Source organism: Acanthaster planci, linkage group LG01 (assembly GCF_054643075.1).
Source record: "Acanthaster planci isolate LZ-2023a linkage group LG01, COTS_SCS, whole genome shotgun sequence".
Lineage (NCBI taxonomy): Eukaryota > Metazoa > Echinodermata > Asteroidea > Valvatida > Acanthasteridae > Acanthaster > Acanthaster planci.
In genome coordinates this window covers 10,444,408-10,468,797 of record NC_141777.1, presented here as the reverse complement: position 1 = coordinate 10,468,797, position 24,390 = coordinate 10,444,408, and the positions used below count along the sequence as shown (strand labels likewise).

At 41.8% G+C, this 24,390-nt stretch overlaps 1 protein-coding gene and 1 long non-coding RNA gene across 3 annotated transcripts in view; both read left to right on the top strand.

Annotated features, from left to right (window-relative positions):
• LOC110983970 (protein unc-79 homolog) overlaps positions 1–23,405 on the top strand; it is a 65,466-nt gene extending 42,061 nt beyond the window's left edge. Inside the window, exons 3-6 of one of the 2 annotated variants that reach the window (XM_087147173.1) lie at positions 19,939–20,195; positions 21,598–21,685; positions 22,577–22,754; positions 23,207–23,405. In XM_087147173.1, coding sequence (XP_087003299.1) covers positions 22,631–22,754; positions 23,207–23,403 — 321 coding nt within the window. In that variant the 5' untranslated portion in view covers positions 19,939–20,195; positions 21,598–21,685; positions 22,577–22,630 and the 3' untranslated portion in view covers positions 23,404–23,405. Of the gene's footprint in view, positions 1–19,938; positions 20,196–21,597; positions 21,686–22,576; positions 22,755–23,206 lie in introns of those variants that run through there. The other variant, XM_087147202.1, reaches the window with a different exon arrangement.
• LOC147800327 (uncharacterized) lies at positions 597–8,575 on the top strand. Its single transcript, XR_015428028.1, has 3 exons — positions 597–3,789; positions 4,025–6,721; positions 7,529–8,575. It is a non-coding gene; the product is annotated as an uncharacterized LOC147800327 (long non-coding RNA).
• Positions 23,406–24,390: the final 985 nt, after the last annotated feature.

The window sequence follows — 24,390 nt, the reverse complement described above, 5'->3', positions numbered from 1 at the left end:
GAATTACCAAGAAAGGGACCGTTGTGGGAACGGTCACTGTGGTAGAACCTGAGGCAGTTCAAAGTTTAATGGACAAGCCCACTGAATCAGGGCAGGGCTTGCCAGAGTACTTGCAAGACCTGTACATTAGGAGTGTTTCTACTCTAGAGGTACAGTACCACAGAGAAGTAGAGAAACTTTTGGTAGACTTCCAAGATGTTTTCTCGTCTGGTGACCATGATATTGGCAGAACTGATGCTGTTAAGCATGAGATCAAGACTGGTGATGCAAGCCTAGACCAATAAAAGAGAGACCCAGTCGGCAATCTTATGCTAACCAACAAGAAATCCAGAGTCAGGTTGCCGACCTAGAGGAACGAGGGAAGATAGGACCATCGGACGGTCCTTGGGTGGCCAATGTCATCCTTGTGACAAAGAAATATGGGACAGAGCATTTTTGTGTAGATTACAGAAAGTTAAACACTGTCACCATTAAAGAAGCGTACCCAGTTGCACGCATTGATGAGACTTTCAACGCACTGAGAGGAGCCAAGTGGTTTGCGAGGCTTGACCTCAACCATCAAGGTCAAGCATCGAGGTCAAGCTTTACCTTGACGAGGCCAGTCAGAAATCCACATTCGTGGTGAGAAATAGGCTGTACAGATGCAAATGCATGCTCTTTGACCTCTGCAATGCCCCAGCAACCCATGAGAGACTTATGAAGAAGGTTAGGGCAGGACTACAGTGGGAAATCCAGTTGATATAGTTTGATGACCTGATCTTCTTTGGTGAGACAGAGACTCAGACAGTACAATATCTGAGAGTGGTATCAGAGAGGTTGAGACAGACAGGGCTTAAGCTCAAGCCAAGTAAATGCCAACTACTCTAGAAGTCTGTTGGCTACCTTGGGCACATTGTGTTCACTGAAGGGGTGGCCGCATACCCAGCAAAAGTGAGGGCAGTGGCAGAGTGGCCAGTGCCAATGTGTGTAAGGGACGTAACAAGCTTCCCTGGCCTTTGTTTCCTACTACCAGAAGCACATTAGAGGCTTTGCAGAGATAGTTAGTCCTCTGCATGCCTTGACAGAAAAGGCGTGAGAGTTTGAGTGGAGTGAAGCATGCCAGTATAATTTGAAGAGCTTAAGAGTAAGCTCGAAGGCTGCTCCAGTCATACCGTACACTATCCCTGAGGGGGACTTCACCTTTGACACTGATGCTAGTGGACAAAGCATTGGTACGGTGTTGTCCCAGCTTCAGGATGGGGAAGAGAAAGTTCTGGCTTATGCTTGCAGAAACCTCGAAGACCTGAAAGAAACTACTGTGTCACGAGATGTGAATTACAAACAGTAGTACTAGTAATGTACTTGTTCTATCAGTACCTCTACAGAAGGAAGGTGACAATCTACAGTCTTTAATCCCAAATCAGACGGGATGGTTGAGAGATTTAATAAAACCTCAGTGATCATTGTTGTAGTCCTCATCGGCCCGAAGAGAAGGCAAAGAGATTGGGATAAAATGCTCCCTTATGCCACCTTCGTGAACCGGTGTACACCACAAGAGTCAGACATATGAGAGTCCCATGGTCAAATTAAGTATTTGTATTACGGATTGTCACTACAAGGCTACCCTTGGGAGACACTACGCCAGCTTCCACAAGGCCAAAGAGGGAGATGCACTTCCATTCAGGAGGAGATGGAAAGGCCACAAGTATCCAGTGAGGCCTGGGTGATCCAAAGTACTTGGATGCCCCCTACTGGTTTGACATCCTCTTAGACAGCAGCCCAAGGAACAAGAGGGGGAGCTAGCAAGAATGGAGGAGGATGCCTTCTTGCTCTCACCATGTGCCATATCAGACATCGGTGTCAACTGCTTCATCAATGCCTCCCCTTGAAATTATAGGGATCCAGAGGGTCCCATAGGCCTGCAGCCAAGATCAAGAAGATGGCCACTGTCAGCTTATATACCATGACGGGAGTCTACTTGGATGGGACCTGCATTTGTCAGACGAAGTGCTGGGAGTCCTACTGTTGGCTGTTGAAGTTGATGCAGAGCTCTGCCAGCCTGGGGAACAACAGAGTCAACCCTAGACCTCTCCCCTGTAGTGCAGAGAAGGCCAAACTCGGGATGAGCTACTTAAGAGTTTACTCATGTAGGTTAGTTTTTGTAAGTTATATCCAAAGTATTATTGCTCGTTCAACCTTCATTGTATATTGTGTTGTAACTTATTTTTATAGTATTTTTACAGGTTCAAACATTTTATAGTTTGTATAAAAATCTTCAGCAGATCTTAATCAACAGTTGAAACTAAAGTGGTTGCCTTTACTTGTTTGAAAGGAAGAGAGAAGAAAAAGGTGTATTCGTTTTTTCTTTTTTGTATTTTCATGAACGTTTTGTACTGGTTAAAGATATATTTGGAATAAAGAAAACCAGTTGTGTGCTTTTCACAATGTTTTAAGGCTTGTGTTAAGTTCTGTGTAAGATTCCATATTCTGAATAAGTGACGGTAATTCTTAACACATTTGAATTGTGCGAAGTTTGGATTGTTCGGTATATAAGTCATTTTCACAACCATTTGACAGTTGAATTTTGTGATAGGCTCAATTCTCTTGTGTGTTCTGTTGGAGTATTCAAATTCTTTCTGCAAACCATAATTTTTCTGTATAATTCTGTAATTCTACAATTCTATAATTCAGAAGAGTTATACTAGTTACTTATTCCTTCGATTTTTATGTGGACATGAATTGGGGGTAATTCAAGCTATGCTGGGCCTTTGTGTGGAAATGGCTTGTACAGGTTTAGGTCTTAGTAAAATTATGACATCAATCTTATCTTTGAATAGGCACAGAGAATGCGCAAGACCACTGTATTCGTATCTGTGTACATTAGCATTAATCTGTACGTGATTCCCCATGCAAATGTACATGTTTAAGGCAGCACGGGACTGGCGCAAGTTTATTTTGTGTCTGAAAAATGCCATGCACAGTACATGCGTGCTAGGGAGAACATCTCAAGACCTGCTTTGGTCAGGTAACAGCACTGCGTCCGCTCCATTGTTATACCCTTTGTGTGCACGCACTACCACCATTGATCCCGCGACAGATTCAGTTACTGGTGTAGCAACCTCAGTTGTAGCAGGAAGCAGTAGCTCATTCATTACACCCATCAACGAGCCATTTACCCGTGTTCCATGAAATTGTTTATTTCTTTGACTCTCCTTTTTGGATCAGTCGAGTGAGCTAGCAATTGGCTTGTGGCACACACAGTTAAGAATGTGAAGGTTTAGCTTCAAGTTACAATATATTTGTTATTGCTTATGAATTGAAATAATCACTAACTTTAAAAGAAGATAAATGTGTATGGATGTTTCTCTGGTCATCTGTACGTGTGGTGGTTTTGTCTTTAAATTTCTTTCCAAAGAATAGGTGAAGTCACTAATAAGTGTTTCGTTCATTGTGGAACGAACTGCAGTAAACTGCACACCTATTAATAAGAGTAAGAGGTGGTTTCTTCATCAGAGCAGGAACAGAACAAGTTGCATGTGCAGTAAAAGCTTCATGTGTAGGATCATGCTAAGTGTGGGAGAGCGTGCTGAGGGTTGAGGGTGACGTCAGCATTTACTGCTCATGTGTATCGCAGTGAACCGAGACCTACCTTTCTTCCAGCTGCGTCCCATGTGGTTGACTAGAGACACCCACAGCTGTGGTAAACCACATGCACTGAAATGAACTCCACTGGCAGTTGCAAATTGTTATTGTAAGCGTTGTAGTCAACCATACAGCAAAGGTAGTGCAGCCTGGACTGCGATAAAGCACGTGAGTGAGTCAGGCATACAGCAGGTTCAATTTTTTACTCGATACATTTCACATTTATTGCCGTTCCATTTCTTTGATCAGTTCAATAAATCAGATTACATCGAGTCCGGACAATCAGGTGTCCTGTGTTATTTTGTGACTTAGTTAACATTAACAGATCTGTGCTTCAGTGTTTGAGAAGTATTTTCCACATAAAATGTTGCTCATGTACAGTGCGACATTTCTACATGAACAGGGCAACTGGTGAGTCTTAAAAGCTTCTGTTGCATCCAGCAGCAACTCATCCTTCACAGAGCCAAGCACTTTCTATGAAGTCATTAATTTATGAGTCTCCTGTTCAGACTGGCCAAGTGACTTCACAGCGTCGTTGGTGGCAGATAATATTCAGCAGCAGCAGGTGACAGAGATCCAGTTTAATAACACGTGAAGGATCATTTTTAACTTATTTTTTATAGCTTATGAATTGAAATAAATTTGATCTCTATAAGAAGATATGTATGCCGTTGTTGCATTAGTTGTCTTTGCTTGTGTTTGTCCATAAATTTCTTTCCAGGGGCTGCTTCTTACCAGTTTCATGGATGGTCTTATTAAGAAATTAAAATTGTATTAAGATGCACATTTACAATGTGACATTTTTGCTTAAGAAGGCAACTGTTTTGATTGAAAAGTTAGACTGTCAGACTCGCTGGTTACTGAGTATCAGTAATTCATTCATCACACCAATCACAAAATTATTTAATTCTATGCAACTGCTTATTTCAGTGTCTCCAGTTTGTACTGGCTGAGTGTATTGGCAACATGGTTAGTTGCAGATTTTGTTTAATTTTTCTTGATTGTAACATTGATTAACTTTCTTTGGACTGTGATAAAGCACAGTATTTAAAATTATTTTAATATTCTTCCTCATTTCTTGTGAATTTCAATAAATATCAACTCTTTGCATTAGGTGCTTATAAGTTGCTTGTGATGAATGGCAGTCGATATACCCATCAAATGTTTTGTATATATACAAAAGTCACTTGTAGTGAAATAAACCAGTTATGTAATGTTTTCAAATTGTAAAGTACATATTTTTCCAGATAACTCTACCACCTATTCGTTCACCTCTTGCTCATTATTCTGCAGTTTGTTTTTTGTCCGAATCACTTGCAATGCTCTTTCCATGCATTAGTTGAAATTATGGCAAAGGTGGCAAGAAGACGTAATAGATTTGTGGTAGCACCATGCAAAATCTCTGTGAGTACTTGCAAGTTTGTGTGTACATTTTTGCCAGGCTGATCCCTCCTGGCTGATTATATTGCCTCTCCATCTGTGAGGTGGTAACTCATGGCCATGGTCACAGACTTGACAAGTGACTCATCCTAGTGGCTGGTGAAGTTAATCAGCTCTGAGCTACTTGCTGAGTTCTTTAGCAGGGGCTGATTGTATGGATGTCAAGTTGGAAGCTTGTTGCTGGCTGTTGTGAGCAGAAGCCAGGGGTTGGGTGGTAGTCTGAAACTGGTGCTGGATTGGTTTTCAGTCAGGATGCCTGATCCAGTTCCAGACTGATAGCAGAGTTTTCTCAGCCACATTGGACGACAACAGCAGCTTCATGAGCAGAGTTTGACAATAAGTGACTGACATTGTTTTGTTGCTCCAACTGTTTCTTATTGATACAAAGCATGTAAAAATTAACAAGTGTCAGTTGTATGAAAGGCCTCATTCTGTCTGTCCTTTGAGTATTTGATAGCGGTAACATTTCCACAAATTATGACACTGGTAAAATGTGACATTGCCTCATTAACAAGGCAAATATTAACTTTGAAATGGTGTCATCCATCAGACTCACTTCTGTTGCAAGGGGCAGCAACTCATCCATGACATCTATCCCAGAATCATTCACTTTAGTTCTATGCTGTTGTTTATTTCTTGTAACATGGTTGTAGACAAATGATATTCCACAGCAGCTGACAGAAATCCATATAACAAAATGTGAAGGTTTATTTGAAAATTATTTTCTTTATTGCTTATGACTTGAAATAAATGCTTTTAACTCAAAAAGAGGATATATGTATGCCATTGTTTCTCTTGTCATCTTTGTGTGTGGTGGGTTTGTCTATGAATTTCTTTCCAGATGCTGCTTGTTTCAAGTTTCATGGATGGGGTATAATAAAAACTTGCATTGTGCTAGTCCAACAGCTTATCCAGTCCAGTTCTAGAATTAACATTTTAGTTTTTCTTGATAGTGATAGAGAAGCTGACGGAGCTGTCTTTGGATTATGATAAATGCATTTTAAGGTAATCCTATAGTTTTTCCTAATTGCTTGTGAATTGAAATAAATTTTAACACAAAGAGAAGCCTTTAAGTATGCTAGTATTTCTTTGATTCTCATTTATTTTGTCAGTTTAAATATTTTGTGAAGGAATGTCCTTAGTAAACAGAAAGCAAATGCTCCAGTTATTGGCAACTCATACCCAACATTACTGACTTCATAACAACCACCAATGTTTTCCCACTGAACTGATATTTTACAGGTAGTATCTTAAAAGATAGCCTCATCTGGTCACTCTTGGCTGTAATTACATGTTGTGTGGTCAGTGGCAGAGTGTTTTCAGCAATGACTATGTGTAATTGTGACTAGTAGTTTGGAACTAGCAGCAGACTGTTAGTGGTGAATGTGTGCCAATCAGAATATCAAGACAGATTCGTTGAATTACTGGTTTATTCACATTACCTATCTACTCTGTGTATCTTCATCAAGAATTGTTGGCCCGCAAGGAATGTCTGTTGTCATTCCTTCACCAAGTCTTTAGTACATGTACGTTTTTATTTATGGCACAGTCGTAGATTTTGACTTTTCATCGAACGAGAACCAATCACGTGATGATGACATGCCACTAGAACGCATGGACAAGATGCTGGATTGGGAGAACATGAGCGATGATCACCGGGGTATGTTAGTAATGTACAGTGCCACATAGGGCCCATTACGTTGATGTTTCCCAGGGTTAAATTGTTGTCTCCTCCATGTTGTACTGGTGTGACCTGGGATACGAGGTTCTGCAGTGGCACAAGTACTACATTAGTTTAAGTATGCTGTACGTGGGACATTGAAGCAGTATGTCTGCCATGACTGCCATTTTTGTTTACATTGTTCATTCGTGCTTTTAAGTGGAGCAATTTCTTTATATTTTGTCGTCAGATGGAATTGGTTGGTTTTAAGAAAAGGTTTCCTCTCTGTCCAAAAACGAGATCCGAATTTTGATTTTTGTGCAGGAAAATATTTGGACAAAAAAAGTATAGAACTTTCTGTTCGTGTGTGAATACAGCGGTTCTGAATTCTGCATGCCCACAGGCATGACAGGGGAGACTGCAGTTTTTAGATGTTACCCATGACAAAATAAGAAAGCATTCTGGAAAATTTCTTCAGAAATGTCACGACTGATGGTACTCCTACCAGTTAGTCCATTTTCTTGAATTTGTTCAACTGAAGACTATGTTGGTGAAGATCAGTTCAGTGAAATGAAATATGTGTCAAAATGATTTCACTTCGTCTTCTTGCATTCGTAAAATCTATTACCATGATGTAATACAACAATTGTTGCCTGTTGTGAATGGGTCCCTGGGTTCTGTTCACCCTCAGGGGCAAAGGGCACCCTCAGGTGTACAAAACATGATGGACCTCTTCACAGCAGGTAAAAATTGTACAATGTTTATGATACGATGGCGCATGTTAACATCACTCTCAACCTATTTCAGCTCTGACTAGAAGCATTCTGTCACTTGGAAAGAAGAGACGGACTGGTGGAAAAAGTCCAACTTGGCATACAGCTCACACGCAAAGACCATACATGCACACATCAAGAGAAGTTGGTCTTGGGTGCTCAGCCTGTCCCATGCCAACAAGTGAGAACCTGTGTGTGGATGCCATGTTTTTCCTTAAAAGAGATACCGTTTTTCAGGAAAAACTCCATCGTTTCTTATACAGAACTTATAAAGTGAAGTTGTGCTATGGTGACTAGTGAAGAAAGTCAGCAGTATCACTGGTGTAGCGATTGGATTCAACAGTTTTATCAAACATTTAGAAGTCGTGTCATCACCAGCCTACGTCATCCTGCTGCTACGCAATTTCTGTCCCAAATTTTGGCATATATTGCATTTATATCTTTGCCAAACTGTTGATCCCATGTGGCCGACTGTCCTGTTTCACCCTTTTGCTAAGGATTCTTATTTTACTCTTTGAATTTGCAACTCTAGCCATGGTGACAGACTTGACGAAAGACTCATCCTATCATGGCAGGTGAAGTAAATTAGCTGGGCGATGGTTGATGAGTTTCTTTTCCAGGAGGTGATAATGTGGCCGTCATGTTGGGAACTGGTTGCTGGCTGTTCTGAGCAGAAGCCAAGGGTTTCTGAAACTTTCTGGTTGACAGAGGTATAGTCTGAAACTGGTGCTGGATTAGTTTTCAGTCAGGATGCCTGATTCAGGCCCAGACTACTTCCAGAGTTTCCCAGTAACATGGGAAGACAGCAGACATTCATGAATAGATATCGAGTATGACTAAAATGATGAACATTGTTTTATTCTTTGAGCTGTTTGTTATTGTTAACAAGCTTAGAAATAAAGAAGTGTTCAAGTTTAAGAAAGGTCTCATGTTGTTTGTACTTTGAGTGTTTGATAGCAGCAACATTTCCCCAAATTATAGTATATTGTTGAATGTAACATTGCCACATAAAAAGGGAATTGTGAAAAGATACCAAATCTATCTCTCAGGTGTACCTCTGTTGATTTGGGTTTTTTGCCTTTTGCGACATTTATTGTAACACAGTGTATTCGATGTTTTCCCGCGAAGGCTTGCGAAAAAAAAAAAACCACAAGTGTACTCGGGTGGGACTCGAACCCACGACTTCCTGCTTACCAGTGCAGATGTCTCAACTACTCGACAACCGAGCTTGCTGGTAGCGGCTGGCTGGTTTGAGTCAGAAGTAGCAGCGGGTACTGCTGTAATTCTGTTGCATGAACAGAAACTCTATCACAGAGCCATTTACTTTAGTTCTATGCAATTGTTTGTCTTTGTATCTCCTGTTTGGATGGAGTGAGCAGCATGGATGTGATCAATGGCAGATAATAGGCTTATTCAGCAGCAGGTGACAGTGATCCAGTAGAGAACATTTGGAGGATTGTTTTAAACCTATTTATTATTGCTTCTCAATTGAAATAAGTTACATGAACTTTTAATATACATGTATGTTTGCCATTGCTTCTCTAGTCATCGTTGCTTCAGGTGGGTTTTTTCGATAAATTTCTGTGCTGCTGCTGCTCGATACCAGTTTCATGGATGAAGTATGAAAACAAAAACTAAGATTGTAATAACAATAGTTCAGCAGTGTAAAAATGAAAAAAATGATGAGCTGGGAAAAAGCCTCATGTCTGTGATTTGTGTTTTTGGTATGAGTAGTGCTTTCCTCAGCCAATATGTAAGATACATATGTACAATTTGATATCTTCAAATCCAAGGCAACTATTTTGGTTAGGACATAGCCTGTCAGACTCCATGCTGTTGCATAGGGCAGTAGCATAAAGGATTATCTTAAACTTTTGTATTGTTTAAGAAATGTCAATTATAGAAAGAACATACATGTATTTGTACATGGCATTTTTTCTCTTATCTTCTTTCCTGATGATGGTTTGTCCATAAATTTCATTCCAGATGTTGTTTGTTACTACTTTCATTAATGGAGTATGATTACAAATTTTATGAATGGGGTATGATTGCAATTTGCAGATTTTATGAATGGGGTATGATTGCAGATTTTATGAATGGGGTATGACTGCAAATTTTATGGAGGACGTATGATTGCAGAATGGCTCACATTATTTCAGTGTTCTAGTAGCCTGTCATTAACAGATGTTTTAAAAAATAAAGGAATGTAAAGAAATGCTGAACTTGAAGAAAGGTCTTACGCTGTCTGTACTTTCTGAGTATTTGACTGGTAACGTAACATTGAAAAGAGTGAGTAAGCAGCTTGTTTGGTGGCAGCTTATGTTCAACAGCAGTGAACGTGGATCATTATGAACAGGGAGGATTATTTTCTGCTGGAGTTGACAGAAAGACCAGTTCGAAAATTAATGGTAAAGTTTTCTTGATGGTGACAGAAGCAGACTGAACTCCATTGAGGAACTGTCTTTTGAATTATGATAAAGCACATTGTTTACAGTTCTAAAATTCTTCACATTTACTTGTGAATCAAAATAAATGTCAACACAAAGAGAAGCCACCAAGTACATGTATGTCATTTCTCAAATTACTTCCCAAATGCTGCTTACTACCTATTGATAATCCAGAACAAGGCTGTTCTGAGTGGACTCCGAGAGTTGCTGGTTGACGGACATCTAGTCTGGAACTGGTGATGGCACATTCAGCTAAGCCATCTGATGTAGTTTCATCCCAGCCTCAGAGTATTTAGCAACATTGAAAGACAGCAGAGTTTCACGAGTTAGCAACAGTATACAAGTAACATTGTTTAATTGTTGCAGCTGCTTCATGTTATTAACAAGCATGTAGAAATAAGTGTTGAATGTAACAAATGCTTCATTCTGTATGTACTTTGAGTGTTTGATATCAGTAACATTTCACAAATTATGATTATTGTATTATTATATTATTGTTATATATATTTCTGGTAATTACACCAAGGATTCCCCAAAAGCGCCCTAAGCACTGTAGCTAGCAAGCCTGGAGACAATGAGAAGCGGTTACAGTTTTTGATGCACCTGCAAATTGTGCAGTGCGATGTTGCTCCATAAACAAGCAAACTGTTCTACTTGAAAGGATGCAGAAGAAACTTGTGGGCCTAAGTCTCACTTCTTTTGCAGGGAGCAGCAGCTCATCGGGCACATCAATCATAGAGCCATTTTACTAACATTCTATCAATTTTTTTTTTCTTTGAGTCTTCTGTTTGGAATGGCTGAGTTTGTTAGCAGCATGTTTGGTGGCAGATAATATTCATCACCAGTTGACAGAAATCCAGTTAATATCATTTGTTATTGATTGTGAATTGAAATAAATGCTTACTCAAAAAGAAATATATGCATGCCATCGTTTTTCTGGTCATCTTTGTTTTATTCATACCGGTAAATTTCTTTCTAGATGCTGTTTGTTACCAGTTTCATCAACAGTGTGATAATAATAAAAACTAACCTTTCAGTCTAGAAGCTGATCATGAACAGATGTAAAAATAAAGACATTTTGAACTTGAAGAAGGGCCTCATGCTGTATGTATACTTTTACGTGGGTTGATAACTAACTTTGTCAACTATGGTTCTCTTGTGCGTTGTGACGTTTCAGCATAAGCAAGGCTACTTTCTAGCTGAAAAACTCCTGTTGCATCCAGCAGCAACTCATTCATCACATCCATCGAGCCATTAATTTCACTTGAGTCTGAGCATGTGTTTTTGAATCTTCTGTTCAGACTGGCCAAGTGAGTTAGCAGCATGGGTGATGTTAGATAATATTCAACAGCAGCTGACGGAGATCATGTTTAGAGAATTACTTTGAACGATTGTTTTAAAATAATTTTTATTGTTCAAGTTGAAATAAACGAAAACTTTTAAAGAAGATGTGTGTGCCAGTTCTTTGCTTGTGGTTTCCTTTTCCATAAATTTCTGTTGAGATGCTGCTCATTACTAGTGTTGTGGATAGTGTAATAGAAACTAACATCCCAGAAGCCTGTCAAATAGATGTGTAAAAATAAATATTTTAACTTGAAAAGAGCCTGGTGGTGTCTGCAATTTGAGCATAAACGGGAACATTACCCTCAGCTTGCATGTATGATGCATATATACAATGTGACATCTCCGCACCAATATGAAAGGTAACTGGGTTGAAACGATGTAACCTGTGAATCTCACGTCTGTTGCAGTGAATAGCAGCTCATTCATCACATCCATCACAGATAAGAGCCACTAACTTTAGTTCTATGCAGTTTCTATTTCTTTGTGTCTCCTGTTGAGAGCTAAGTGGGCTTTATAGTAGGGTGTTGGGTGGCAGATTACATGTATGGTCAACAGTAGCTTACTGAGATCCATTCATGAACATGGGATGATTATTTCTACTTGAGTTCATGGAAAGTCAGATTCTAGAATTAACAGATGGTGACTGAAGCTAACTGATTTTTATCACCTGTCTGTGGATTATGATAATACAGTGTTTAATATTGTAGAATTCTTCCTAATTGCTAGAAATTGAAATAGCATAAATGCCAAGACAAAGAAAAGCCTTAATGTATGTCATTGTTCCTTTGATCGCATTGCTTGTATGTGTAGCTCTTTTGTCCAAGAATTACTTTCCAGATGCTACTCATTGATTGATAATATGAAATAAAATGTTGATCTTGAGAAAGCTAGTCACTGCTCCCTTCCTCTTGCTTGCGTTCGTTGTGTCCATAGAATTTTGGAATATTTTGCAATATATAGGATGTTCTCCATAAGCAGAAAGCAAAAGCTCTAGTGATTGGCAACTTGTACCCAAAGTTGCTGACTTTATTTCTAACTACCAATGTTTACTCACTGAACTGGTAGTTTACAGGTAGCATTGTACAAAGCAGCCCCATCTTGTGACTCAGAGCTGTATGGCAGGTGGTAGAGTATTTTCAGCAGTGACAACATGACTCTGACCAGTAGTTTGGAACTAGCAGCAGACTATTCCAAGTCATCCAACTGCTTGGGGGAGCCATATCTCCTGAACTGTGGCAAGCTTGTGGGTATATCTTTGCCAGGCTGTTGATCCAACATGGCTGACTATCTTGCTTGGGTCGGATTTTGTCTTAGCAGGAGCTGATCAAATGGATGTTGTATAGGTTGTTCTGAGCAGAAGCTGAGGGTACTGGTATGTTGCTCGTTGACAGACATCTGAAAATTGTCTGATCCAGTTCCCGACTGTTGGTTCCATGTAACATTGGAAGACAACAGTTGAATAGAGTATAACAAATAGACTAAATAACAAACACTGTATTGTTCCAGCTGTGTTTTTATTGATAACAAGAATGTGAAAATAAAGAAGTGTTGAACTGTATGACGGGCTTCATGCTATCAATACTTTTGAATGTTTGATAACGGCAACATTTAAAAGAAACAATTCCTCATAAACAAGGATCTATTCAGTTTGAAAAGATTCACAATATTTTGGGCGTCAGTGCCGGGTGACCATTGGGGCCACTAGAACGGATCCACTGTAGAGCTGTGTGGTTGGCCCCTACTGGTCATTTCGGGACACACTTTGCCGCTGGGTCAGCGTAATAGTGGTTTTCTCAGTCACGTTATTTTGGGTGTTAGTGTTTTGGAGCTTATGCCAGACAGAAGTGCTGGTGTGAAAATAAACAGCCGGGAGCAATGAAAATGTGAGCAAAAGTCTATAATTGTCTTTTGTCGGTCATGTTGGTCTGGCATCTGCCTCGCCACTCGGTGGGGAATAGAATAGGGCCTTGGAGATAGTGGGTCAGCCATTCATCACTTTTGATGAACTGATTTCTTTTTGAAGGACCAACCTTGTGAAAAGACGTACACCATCACATTTGACAAACTAGCCTCATTTTTCAGCGTGGCACACACTATTCCATTCCGAATGTAGTCAAGCTGTTTGGCTGTTTCAACGGGGGCGGGGCTTCATCATGGGACTCCCCACATTTTTCACTCCACAACCACAAGTGCCAGGACTCATTCGGTGCAACTACGGACCCTGTCTTCGAAATGTGGTGCACACTGGCTGTGTCAGCCCCTATAGCAGGAGTAGGAATTAACCCATGTAAAGACACCTAACAACACATGTCGTACGGCAGACAGAAGGGCCTTCTTCTGGCAGCACTTAAGTTCTCCAACTCACAGTGTGTCGAATTTTGGAGCTTGTTTGCCCTACTTGAATCATGGAGGTGGAGTTGCTCATAATGCAAGTAAATGGTGAGGGGCCTGTGAAGGGGCTCTGCCCAGGAATCAGTGGAGTAGAGCCGACATTGCCGCTCTGCACTGATGTTTATGGCGCAGAGCCGAAAGAAGGGGCTTTGTGTGGTAATCAATGGAGTGGAGCCTAGGGCCGCTCTGTACTGATGTGAATGGTGCAGAGCTGGTGGATGGGCTCTGTGTGGGAATCAATAAAGTTGAGCCAACAGGGCTGCCCCACACTGATGTGAATGGCATGGAGCCGGTAGAGGGACTCCACGTATACGGGAGTCAATATACCAGTAGCACAACTGGTTTGCTCACAAAGAACTAGAAGGTCAAGGTGTGTTCTCTAATTGGTGATGGGAATGATTGACAGTAATAATGTGGAGGCTGCAGAGGTGGCCGGCTGTTGGCTACGGGTTTAGAATTGGATCGTGGACCATACCTGTGTGGTGGCTGAAGTTGCACCCGAGATGGAGACTGAACCAAGGACGGGAATTGGAACAGTATCAACCCACCCAGCAGCTGCAAGCAGTTGTCGTGCTGTGGCTGTGCTAGCTTGGTTGACAAAAACGGAACTGATATCAGCTGGTTTGGCCGTTCAGCCCATTCGTTACTAACCCTGTAACACGACATCTACGGTGCGTCGCTTGGAGATGCTCCCATAGGACACCAGATGACGAGGAGCTGGATGTTGAAACCTATCTTGTGGAAGTGTCTAACTACTAAGGAGGGCTGCTTCCACCTGGAGCACCACCACTCCCTCGTTTTCTGGAGAATGCCCATCCGCTGTCTCTGGGAGAAACTCGTTATGCGAACAGAAGTCCACCAGCAGCCACCTTCAAGTGGTGGGATACCTTGATGCCCATATGTCTACTTTAGCATCCTTGTTTTCTAAATTGTTTGTTATGTATTTTCCTCATGTTTTTCCCTTTTGTGAAAAAGTTGTTGGTGCCAGCGGACCTCTGTGGGCACCCAGCTGCTGGTGCTCGCCACCTTGTTCAGGGACAAACAAGAGTCCTCGGAGGGGGCGGTAGTGTCAATGCCTGACAACCGGTGGGTGTGCGTGCCAGCACAGATCCACAGTAGATCTGTATGGTGGGCACCTTCTGGTCTGGGATTGGCTGACTGCGACTGGCAGAGTTTGTTAGCAGGATGATTGGAGGCAGATTATATTCAGCAGCAGCCTACAGTTTAGTAACCTGAGAAGGATTATTTTTCAATTAATTTGTTGTTGCTCATGAATTGAAATAAATGTTAACTGACATACATATAGTGTCTGGTCTGTCTAATGTTTGTATTTTGTGTGTGGTAATTAACTGATAACTATAAATTGCTTTTAGGGCCCACAATCATAAGCTTTGCTTTTTAGTGGGTACCTCCACTGCGTTTCCTCTGTATTTACGTAGTGTTTGAAAATTGAAATTGTATGTATGTTAAACTGTGGAAATAAATGAACAATGAATGTATGAAGTAAATTTTAACTTTTAAAAAACAATAGATGTTCTGGGTATTTAGTTGTTTCTGCCTGTGGTGATTTTTGTCTATAAATTTCTTTGCAGATGCTTCTCGTTATCACTTCAGTGGATGGTGTATAATAATAAAAATTTACATTGTATTAGTCCAGCAGTTTATCCATAACAGATGCATAAAAATAAAGAAATGTTGAACCTGAAGAAAGACCCATGCTGTCCGTACTTTGAGTGTTGGTTTTCCACAAATAATGCTCTGTTTACAATGTGATGTCTCCACACAAGCAAATTGTTCCAGTTGACTCATTTCTCTTACAGTGAGCATGCAGCAACTCATTAATCACATCCACCTGAGAGTCATTTACTTCAGTTCTATATGTAGGTATGCATGTCATTTGTCCCATGTTTGGACTGGCAGAGTAAATTAACAGCAGGGTTGGTGGCAGATTATGCATGTATACAACAGCATCTGACTCGAAGCCAGTTTTAGAACAGTTGGAGGATTGTGACAGAAAGAGGAGTTCTTGAGTAATGAGTTCTCTTGGTTATAGAGAAGTTGTTAGATTTCGAGGAAATGTATGCAGATTACAGTAATAAGAGGCAATTGTGAAAATGTTCCAGTTATCTTTTTTACGAATTGATGAAATACCGGTAAATATTGAACTATATGACATCATTATGTAATCCTCGTATGTGGTTTAGTCTATTAACTTTGAAATGCAGTACACAAGCTTCCATATGGCAGGTTGCTCAGGTTGCCACTACAACATACTCATTGTGAAAGTAAGAACTTGCACTTTACTGTAACAGATGTACGGTACAAGTATTTTCTCCAGTATAGAACCACAGGTTCAGAACTCAACTTCAACTCTGCTGTAGAGACTGCTGAAGAAACAGTATCACAGGATGTGGAGTGGATTCAACCGAAGCTGGAGAGTTTTCATCAGTGGTTTAAGAAACTACTTTTAAAAGGCAATGTGTTGGTGTTATTCCAGATTGAATTGATGAAATGTCAGAGAACTTTGGTACCACTGTGTCTGGTTGAATCCTGGATGCTGTTGATAGATTTTTTCATGGGTTATGGCGAAGTGTAGACTGCTAGCACAAGTGGTGCATTTTGCAATGTGACGGCAGTTGGAACAATCAAATGCATTGACTGTGGCTTATCTCAGACACATTTACTACAAGTTGTCCTGTTATGATTAAGTTACAAAGTTTACTCCGCACACAAGTAGTGTAATTAATGTTTGCTTAATAAACCAGTATGAATGACATTGATAATAATTCGATTATACTTGACAAACTAAGATTTACCACTCTTGCTGTGCTCCTTAATAATCCTATTTGGGGGCTTGCAATTTTTTGCTCCTTTCTGAAATTTTGTTTGGCTACGTATTTGTAATGTCTAGGGCGCTCTACCTACCCAAACAGTCACTTACATTTGCAAATTTCCCATGCAGGTATTATTCATTCGCTGAAAAGATTTGATCACCAATGGTGCACCCTGACCTGGTCTGTTTGGCCCCACGGAGCTGACAGGGAAACTCTGTGGTGGACTGGATCTGGGAAGGACTCTGTCTCCTTGGTCAATTTCTGGCCTGACGAGCCATCCAGGACTCCCTGAGAGTACCCCATCAGACGTCTCCGGGGCCCGTCCTGCCATCATCATGAGGTACGCCATGCCCTTTGCTCGACATAGCCCAGAGGCATTCATGCAGAATGCCAGCCAGCGTTCCCCGGGGACACCGAAGAGTACCACCTGCCATTAGACATCGGCCTAGAATACTACTTCTCCGGCGGCCCCCAGGCATTCTCTCTTTCGCCCATATACCAAAGTAAGCGGGCCAGGCCCCCCGCAAGTGCTGTGGCCCGCTCCACCTGGTGTGTCTTCAAGCCATGACACCCTGACACCCGCTAACCCCTTTTTGGCTTAACTTAAAAGGGTTTTTACTTCTCCGGGTCTTCAAGTCGACCATCTGCAGCTCCGGCTTTTAACTGCATATCACCGTGTCATCAGACCTCATTTCTCGTGGTCCCTCTGCCCGGAATTCTGCAGCCCTCGTTGATCTCAACTGGCACTGCTCCTCGGGTGTTCTGCGGCCCTGGCTGCCACCTCCGCCACCGGGCCACCTGCCACCAGGTGCTTTAAGCACACCGCGGCTTGGGCTTTTAATGGGCATCACTGGGTCATTGGACCTCATTTCTCGTGGTCCTTCTGCCCAGAATTCTGCAGTTCCCGTTGACCTCGATCGGGAATACACCCGGGCGTTCCGCGTCTCGCGGCCCCGTCTTCCACCTCTGCTGTCGGGCCACCTGGACATAAAGTCACCGCAGCCCACCCATGGCTCAGGGCTTTCAACTAGACATCATCGAACCTCATCTCTACTGGTCCCTTTGTCCGTAATTCTGCAGTTCCTGTTCTGGCAGACCAGGCCCTTCTGCCCTCTCTGGCCACGAGACATGGTTACATCGGACAGGGTTCCACATCAGAATCACACCAGCCGGGCGTACTCCCTCGGGAGCAGGCCGCTCTCCATGGGGCTGGCTCGGAACGAGGCACTGCCCTGTCCCCAACCAGGCAACCAGCACTGTTTTCCGAAGAGAATGAAGTTGATTCTATCAACGCCCTCACTCCGTCTGATTGCCGCCTGTCTTATTCAGCGAGACATGATGACAAGTGCTCAGCCTGCCGTTAGCCGCTTTGCCAGAGGAAAACATCAGCCATGACATAGCATGACTGGAATCTTGCAGACCAATTTTCCCAAAAATTCCAGTCGATCGTTCATGCGTGGTGATATTCTAGTCTCAAGCCAGAACTTGGCACATGTCTGAGTCCACTCCAGCCTGAGGGTCCTCCGCTCAACCTGCTAATCTACGGGCACCCTTTGCTCTTGACTATAGCATGGCCTTACTTCAGTTGAAGCAAAGTCATCGTGTGTTTGGTTGAGGATGACACTGATTTTATCTGCATCCTCACTGCCTATGACATTTTCCAGATTGCAGATCCTCCGTCAGCCTCCCTTTCGGAGGAAGATACCGACCATGCCCACCCCACGTCTTGAGATACTCTTGCTACGGGGCTCGCATTTGTGAAGTAGGCTCGTCGCCTTAGCGGACCACACCCCCTTGTAAGGCTGGAGCAGCCCCGGACAATGTCTTCTTGTCATCACCTCCCCTTTATCTTGGGCCTTCAAGCAGAATGTCTTGGAGACAATCTACTCAGTTGAATACAGTGGAACACTGTTATAACGGGGTCCTTGGAACTTTACAAATTCCATATGTTATCAGATATGTGAAAATAAATGAAAAAAAATTCTTTGTCATAGATGACATTGTATTATAAATTAATAATAAATATTATAAATGCTCGTTCTGTTTGTCTTCGATTATACATGTATTGTTAGAGTCCTTCGGGCGCCTCCTCAATGAACATGAGTCACTACCCCATTTTTTCCAAGCGGCCATTACATGCAAAGGCGACCTAGCAAGCATATGACAATTGGGCATCCAGACGTAATCCACACTGTAGCACTTTCCGGACCAACTTCCCAGATCGCTGCCCTGGTGAATACGGCATCGGATGTGGACCCAATCACGAGTCTCAGTCACAGCCCTTTGGAGCTACTATGGCTACCATCGGTAAGCCTGCCCAGGCCACAGGGATGTGAGTCCATGCTTTACCTGGTGATCTCTAATGATTGCTACAAGTCTAAACCAACCATCATTCGAGACAGTCTTACCAGGCGCCAAAACAGGAACGAACAAATAACGTTTTCCAGGCTGACTTCCTACATGTATCTTTTTCAGTTCTTTTGTGTCTCTCCAGTCTGCATCCCCCGGCATCTGAACGTTCTTCAAGCCATTGGGATTTTTACACACCCCTTGGCACCCCATAATTCGGGTGCGAGAGAAATTTTTCGAATCTATTTCTACTGCGTCTCACAACGTACAATCCTTTGATTGGCAGAACAACCATTTTCTAGTCCCCACGTATGTGCCCCAGGCCACGTAAACACAGATATTGCCGTGTGGCCCTGCCATAATGCACACTGTCCAAACTTGTTCACTTCAAAGTGGGCGTGTCCAAAATCTGTTCGCTGCGACTGTTACAAGGCCTGTCAAAAGTAGGCCTGCTGTGAGTCGCCTATATTGTTGCGATAGTTTCGCGGGCTTTCTCTTCCAATACTAACGCTCAGCGTGATCAAAACAAAGAGAGAGAGAATTTTGTCAACCCTTTTCATTTCTTTGAATTCTTTATTAGTACTTGGCACAATTTCGGACATCAAAATGTTTTTTTTTTTTGTCCGGGAGATTTTCTTTGAGGGGAAATTACTAATTTCACCCAGTTTCTTTATTATATCCATGTTAATTAACTTGTGCTAACCTTTAAACATTTGACAGTGAAAACCCAGACAAACTTGTGGTTTCTTGATGTTTTTAAATAGACTTATTGACATGTACTGATGACAACTTTGAGTACTATTTGGCCGCATGCCTAACACAAAATGCACTGAAACACATTGATTTGCACATTTCAAATTCTAAATAAGAAATTTGAAAAGCCTGATGTTTCGATCCCGTAGCAATCTGCTGAAATTGAAAAATTATACCCTGTTTACCTCTGCAAGTGGCTCTGAGATGACCGTTTCGATCTCAACATTTTAGGCCACTTTAAGTAACAAGCAGTTGTTTCTGAAACTCAAAATAGTATGCTATGTTTATGTAATGTTGTGAAATATTCCATCCGCAACCTTCTGAAGGAAGTCCACGTTATTGAGAAGGACCCCTTGATGGCAGCTGCAGAGGCTGAGACCAACACAGATGCCCTCAGCTAGCCCTTGGAGAGCGGTCATGGACATGGAGGGCGGGGATATGGACTCCCGCCCACTCAGCCGCTTTGGCCTATGGCTCCTGATTGAGAAGTGCAACCCTACAGAGAGGACACCTGATGAGGCGGAGGGGCACTTGCTCAGCATGGCCTTCCAGTGGTTTGAGTTTACTGCCACGCCGGCTCAAGGTAAGTCTGGTGCCTTTCTGCCTGCAGTCTCTGCCCTGAAGTAGTTGCTGCTTGGTCATTCTAATTCCAGGCTTTCTAATCCAGGTCACGTTTACTTTTGTTGCTACTTCTTGAAGAATAACCAGCTAATTTGATTCTTAAATAGACAGAGAGATTTGAATTTGTCAATCCATTTGTTCCAAAGGGACTTTAATCTTAGCCTGAAAACTCTGGAAGATTTTGAATTCAGTTCCAATATCATTCCAGTACATCAATTTGAAAATTTGCAAAACTTTTTTAAAGAGCAACCCCAACTGTGGTGGAAAAATGGGGAATACAATTTAATATTCTTAACAACGTACTACCGTGGAAATGAAACACATCATAACCTACAGGACCTGGTTTTGTTGATACGTTTTCGTACAAAGGCCTGCACGCCTGAGCTGCCAGCCTATAACCTGACACTTTTTTGAATAAAATAACATTTTAACGTAAAAACATTCAAAACATCTGTCTTTCTCTCTGAACTTACCATGCCATATTTGTCACATGATCCTGGGCCCCATATTGTCAGCCCAATCGGCGCTCTGGTGGCACGATGGGTTCGAAGAGGTAAGGCTCTTCGCCTTGGGCTTGCGACTATGTAACTACACACGTAATACTTTACTACATGTAATTATGTGCATTGATGAGACCGCACCCGCTTAGTATATATGTACATGCACCATTTGGAGAACCGTTTTCATGGTGCTATGTCGACAAAATCCTGGAAAAGCGGTATTCATGAGATGTAAATGAAGCAATGACAACATGCTCCTTTCACGAAAGGTAGCCATGGCGCTCAGCAGAAACAGGTTTCAAAAGTGAGCTTTTTTAACCAAAAATATTGCTGAATCCAGGTTTATATGGCATAGATGTCTATAATGGGATCCAAGTAAACATACTACGGCCAGATGTCTTATTTTCTGTTGCCCTTTAAAGGATGCAATATATGTACATTGCTATTCCAAATGCCACTTCAAATTGGTAGGTTTTCTGGAAATGGACATTCCAAAGTGTTGTTCAGAAATACTGAAGTCGCTTCATTCAATGAGCATTTTGAACCTTCAGAAGCATCACAGATCTCAAAATGGTTAGAAATCAACCCAATGTCCATTTTTCAGCTGTTTCTTATGGATGTACAAAATTCTGCCTCCAATGGAGGTAGACCTTATTTTGAAGTATTTTCCACCGGCCCAAAGTCAGTTCCTACGGTTGTATTTTGCCCTGTTGAAAAATTTGGCACCTTGATGGGACTTTTCCTTGTGATTGTTTCCCTCGTGATCTAAGAGATCTTCCCAAAGTTCACAAAGAGGTATATAAGGGTTATTTTAATGTAAATACTAATCAAATATCATATTTGAGTGTACAATATCTTTTACAGTTACAGTCTGTGCAGCAGGATAGCTGAGCTTCTTGAAGGCTTTAGGAAGGTCTTCAGTCTGGCACCTTACAGCGCAGTAATATTTGAGGTGAGCTGCTGCATTGGTTGGGGTTTTTAACGGTTAAACAGCTACAAAAAATTAACCCCGAAATTCTCTTCAGTGAAGTTTTGTTGATTGCACTGGAAGGACACTGTACACCAAGCAAGGCATGTGCCTTACATTGTGACACAAAAAAAGACAACTGAAATAGTCAAACTTTGTGTAACTATAATTCTCGATTGGCCCACTGAGGATCCAGAATTACTCTCTTAGAACATTGTAATGGTGACTGAATACATGATCTTGGGTACACATCCATATTCAGGGTTTGGTTGGCACTGTGTGTTGCATTCATTGCTTGCCTGATTTAGAATTACTCTTGGAGCATTGGAATGGTAACTCAGTGATCTTTGGTGCCCTATTATTTTGGTTACTTCCCAGTCATCTTGTGAATATTTGTTAGAAATTTGATCTCTAATCAGTGGGTCAACTCTTGTTATTGATGATGATGCTCTTGCCAATTATCTGTTGATAATTAGATGACTACCAAGTTTGTGTGCAATGCAAAAATCAGCAGATAGCCTGTCAGAGGTTACAAACACAGCATATTGATATTTGTTTTCTTTGCACAGTCTGCTTTAGTTCATAGCGCCCTGTGAAATCATACTTGTAGAATAAATGTTGGGCTATATTAAACTGCATGTACCTATAAATGTGGTTGGCAGAAACGTTTTAATAGCTGTACAGCAACAAAGCCGCCTGGACTTATCAGAGCTCTACCAGGAAAATATTTCATGTTTGACAGTTCCACAAACTGGGTTGCATATCACAGCATACTACGATCATGCTAGAGACCATCCCTGAGAAAGTCACCAAAGTGAGTCAGTTGCAGCAGCAGCATTTCAGTACAAAACTCTTGTGATTTCTCCCTCTTTGCAGGTCCTAGTGGGTTGTCTAGAGTTCCAGTGGGACTGTGTCATCGAGGATCGTGTCATGATCCTGAATGCCCTGTACAAGCTGCAGCACTTCTTGTCTGACATGATAATCCTGTCCTGGGAGTTCTTCATGAACAGACTGGATACCTTGGCCTTGGAGGCTCATGTAGAGATGGAACAAAGTAGGGAGTTGCCCTTCCCATCAGTGGATTCCCTTATAGGGGGCCAAATACCAGGGCCCAATTTCAGGGGGCTGCTAACTTGAAGCAAATGACTTTATGCTTACAGAGGCGCCATGTTTTTTCAGTGGAAAAATTTGCTGAGCTAATATGAGGTAACAATAATAATTTCTATGCGCATGCAACCGGTAGCCCAACCACGCCAAGCACTGCCATGAAACAGTGCTTCTGGTGAGCAGAATTTATGCTAGAGTAAAGTACGACTTTTCTGCTCTTAATTAAGCAATGCTGTGAAATAGGGCCCACTTTGTATGGTGTACCATGCATTATACTAGTCAGATGACAGGGATTCGCTTAGGCATTTTACAGTGTGGTACATGCAGGTCAGTTGAACTTTTACTAACGTGCCTCCCTTCTTTCATCTTTCACTGCCTTTCCAAATCTAAACCGTTCAGAGACCAGCACATGTGACTGCATGGACATCTTCCTGAAAAAGCAGACCAGGGTGCCGGTTGCTCGGTCTCAGTCAGAGACAAAAAGCTCCATCAAACTACACTGCCTTTCCTTCAACTTGAAGGCAGATTTCAAGCATCACAGCATGTCATCCCTGCAACTGCAAACAGATTTGGCCGCATCCAGTTTACACCGATGAGTTCAGTTTTAAATCTGTTACTGGCTGTTCAAGAGGACATTAACTTACTTCAGACATCATTGTCACCCTTTACTTCGTGATAGACCTCATGCTTGAGTACCCTCTTTACCCTACAAGTATTGTCCCCAGGCCTTCAAAATTCACCGGGTGGTTTGGACAGATTTTGATTTATTCAGAAAGGTAAAGAACCCTGCCACTGTTACTTTGCATAGGACGAGATTTCCCTCAAAAATATATATGTGCCATTAGTTCTTGCACAGTGGAGGATCTGGGTGGTTCATGTTTGTGGGGTAGATGGGTCGGCAAACACTCCTTCCACCCCTTCCATCATCCCTACTCCCTCTAAACTAACAAAAAGGAAAAAGTAAATGGGGCAACCATTTAAAAATGACACAAGCAAGAAAATGTAGACAAATTTATAAAAACAGCACCATTTCTGTTAAAAATATGTTGAAATGGATCTCCTCTTCACCCTGAATGGTTTATCTGGTTTAGGTAATAATTGCTTAGCTAACTCAAGACACGTATGCCAGTATTAACATTGTAACACGTACGTTTTTCTCTCCTGGCAGATTTATCCATACTACCTGCTCAGAATCTGTTGATGAACAGTCCATTGGACCCTTAAACGTGTACAGTCCTTTCTAGAGTGTATCACCTGCTTTCTTGGTAGGCATATTGCAATATGAAATTATTGCTTGCTGACTGAGTCCAGCCAGGTTTGTGTCATTTGAACCTAGGCTTTGCTGTCTCTTGAGTCTTTGTAAACCAGTATCTCGCACGCAACTGAGCACCTTTTATACAAAATGAATGATGGCAGTGAATACTACAGATGGACCCGGTGTTAGTTGGAATGGGTTATGTTGGGTTGCTCCTGGCCCTGGAAGGCTGAATTGGAGATGGGGATGTACTGTTGGAATGGGTTTTGGGGCTTGGCTTGGTAGGGCTAGTTTAATTTCCTCATCCTTTACCACTTGCTGCCAGGGT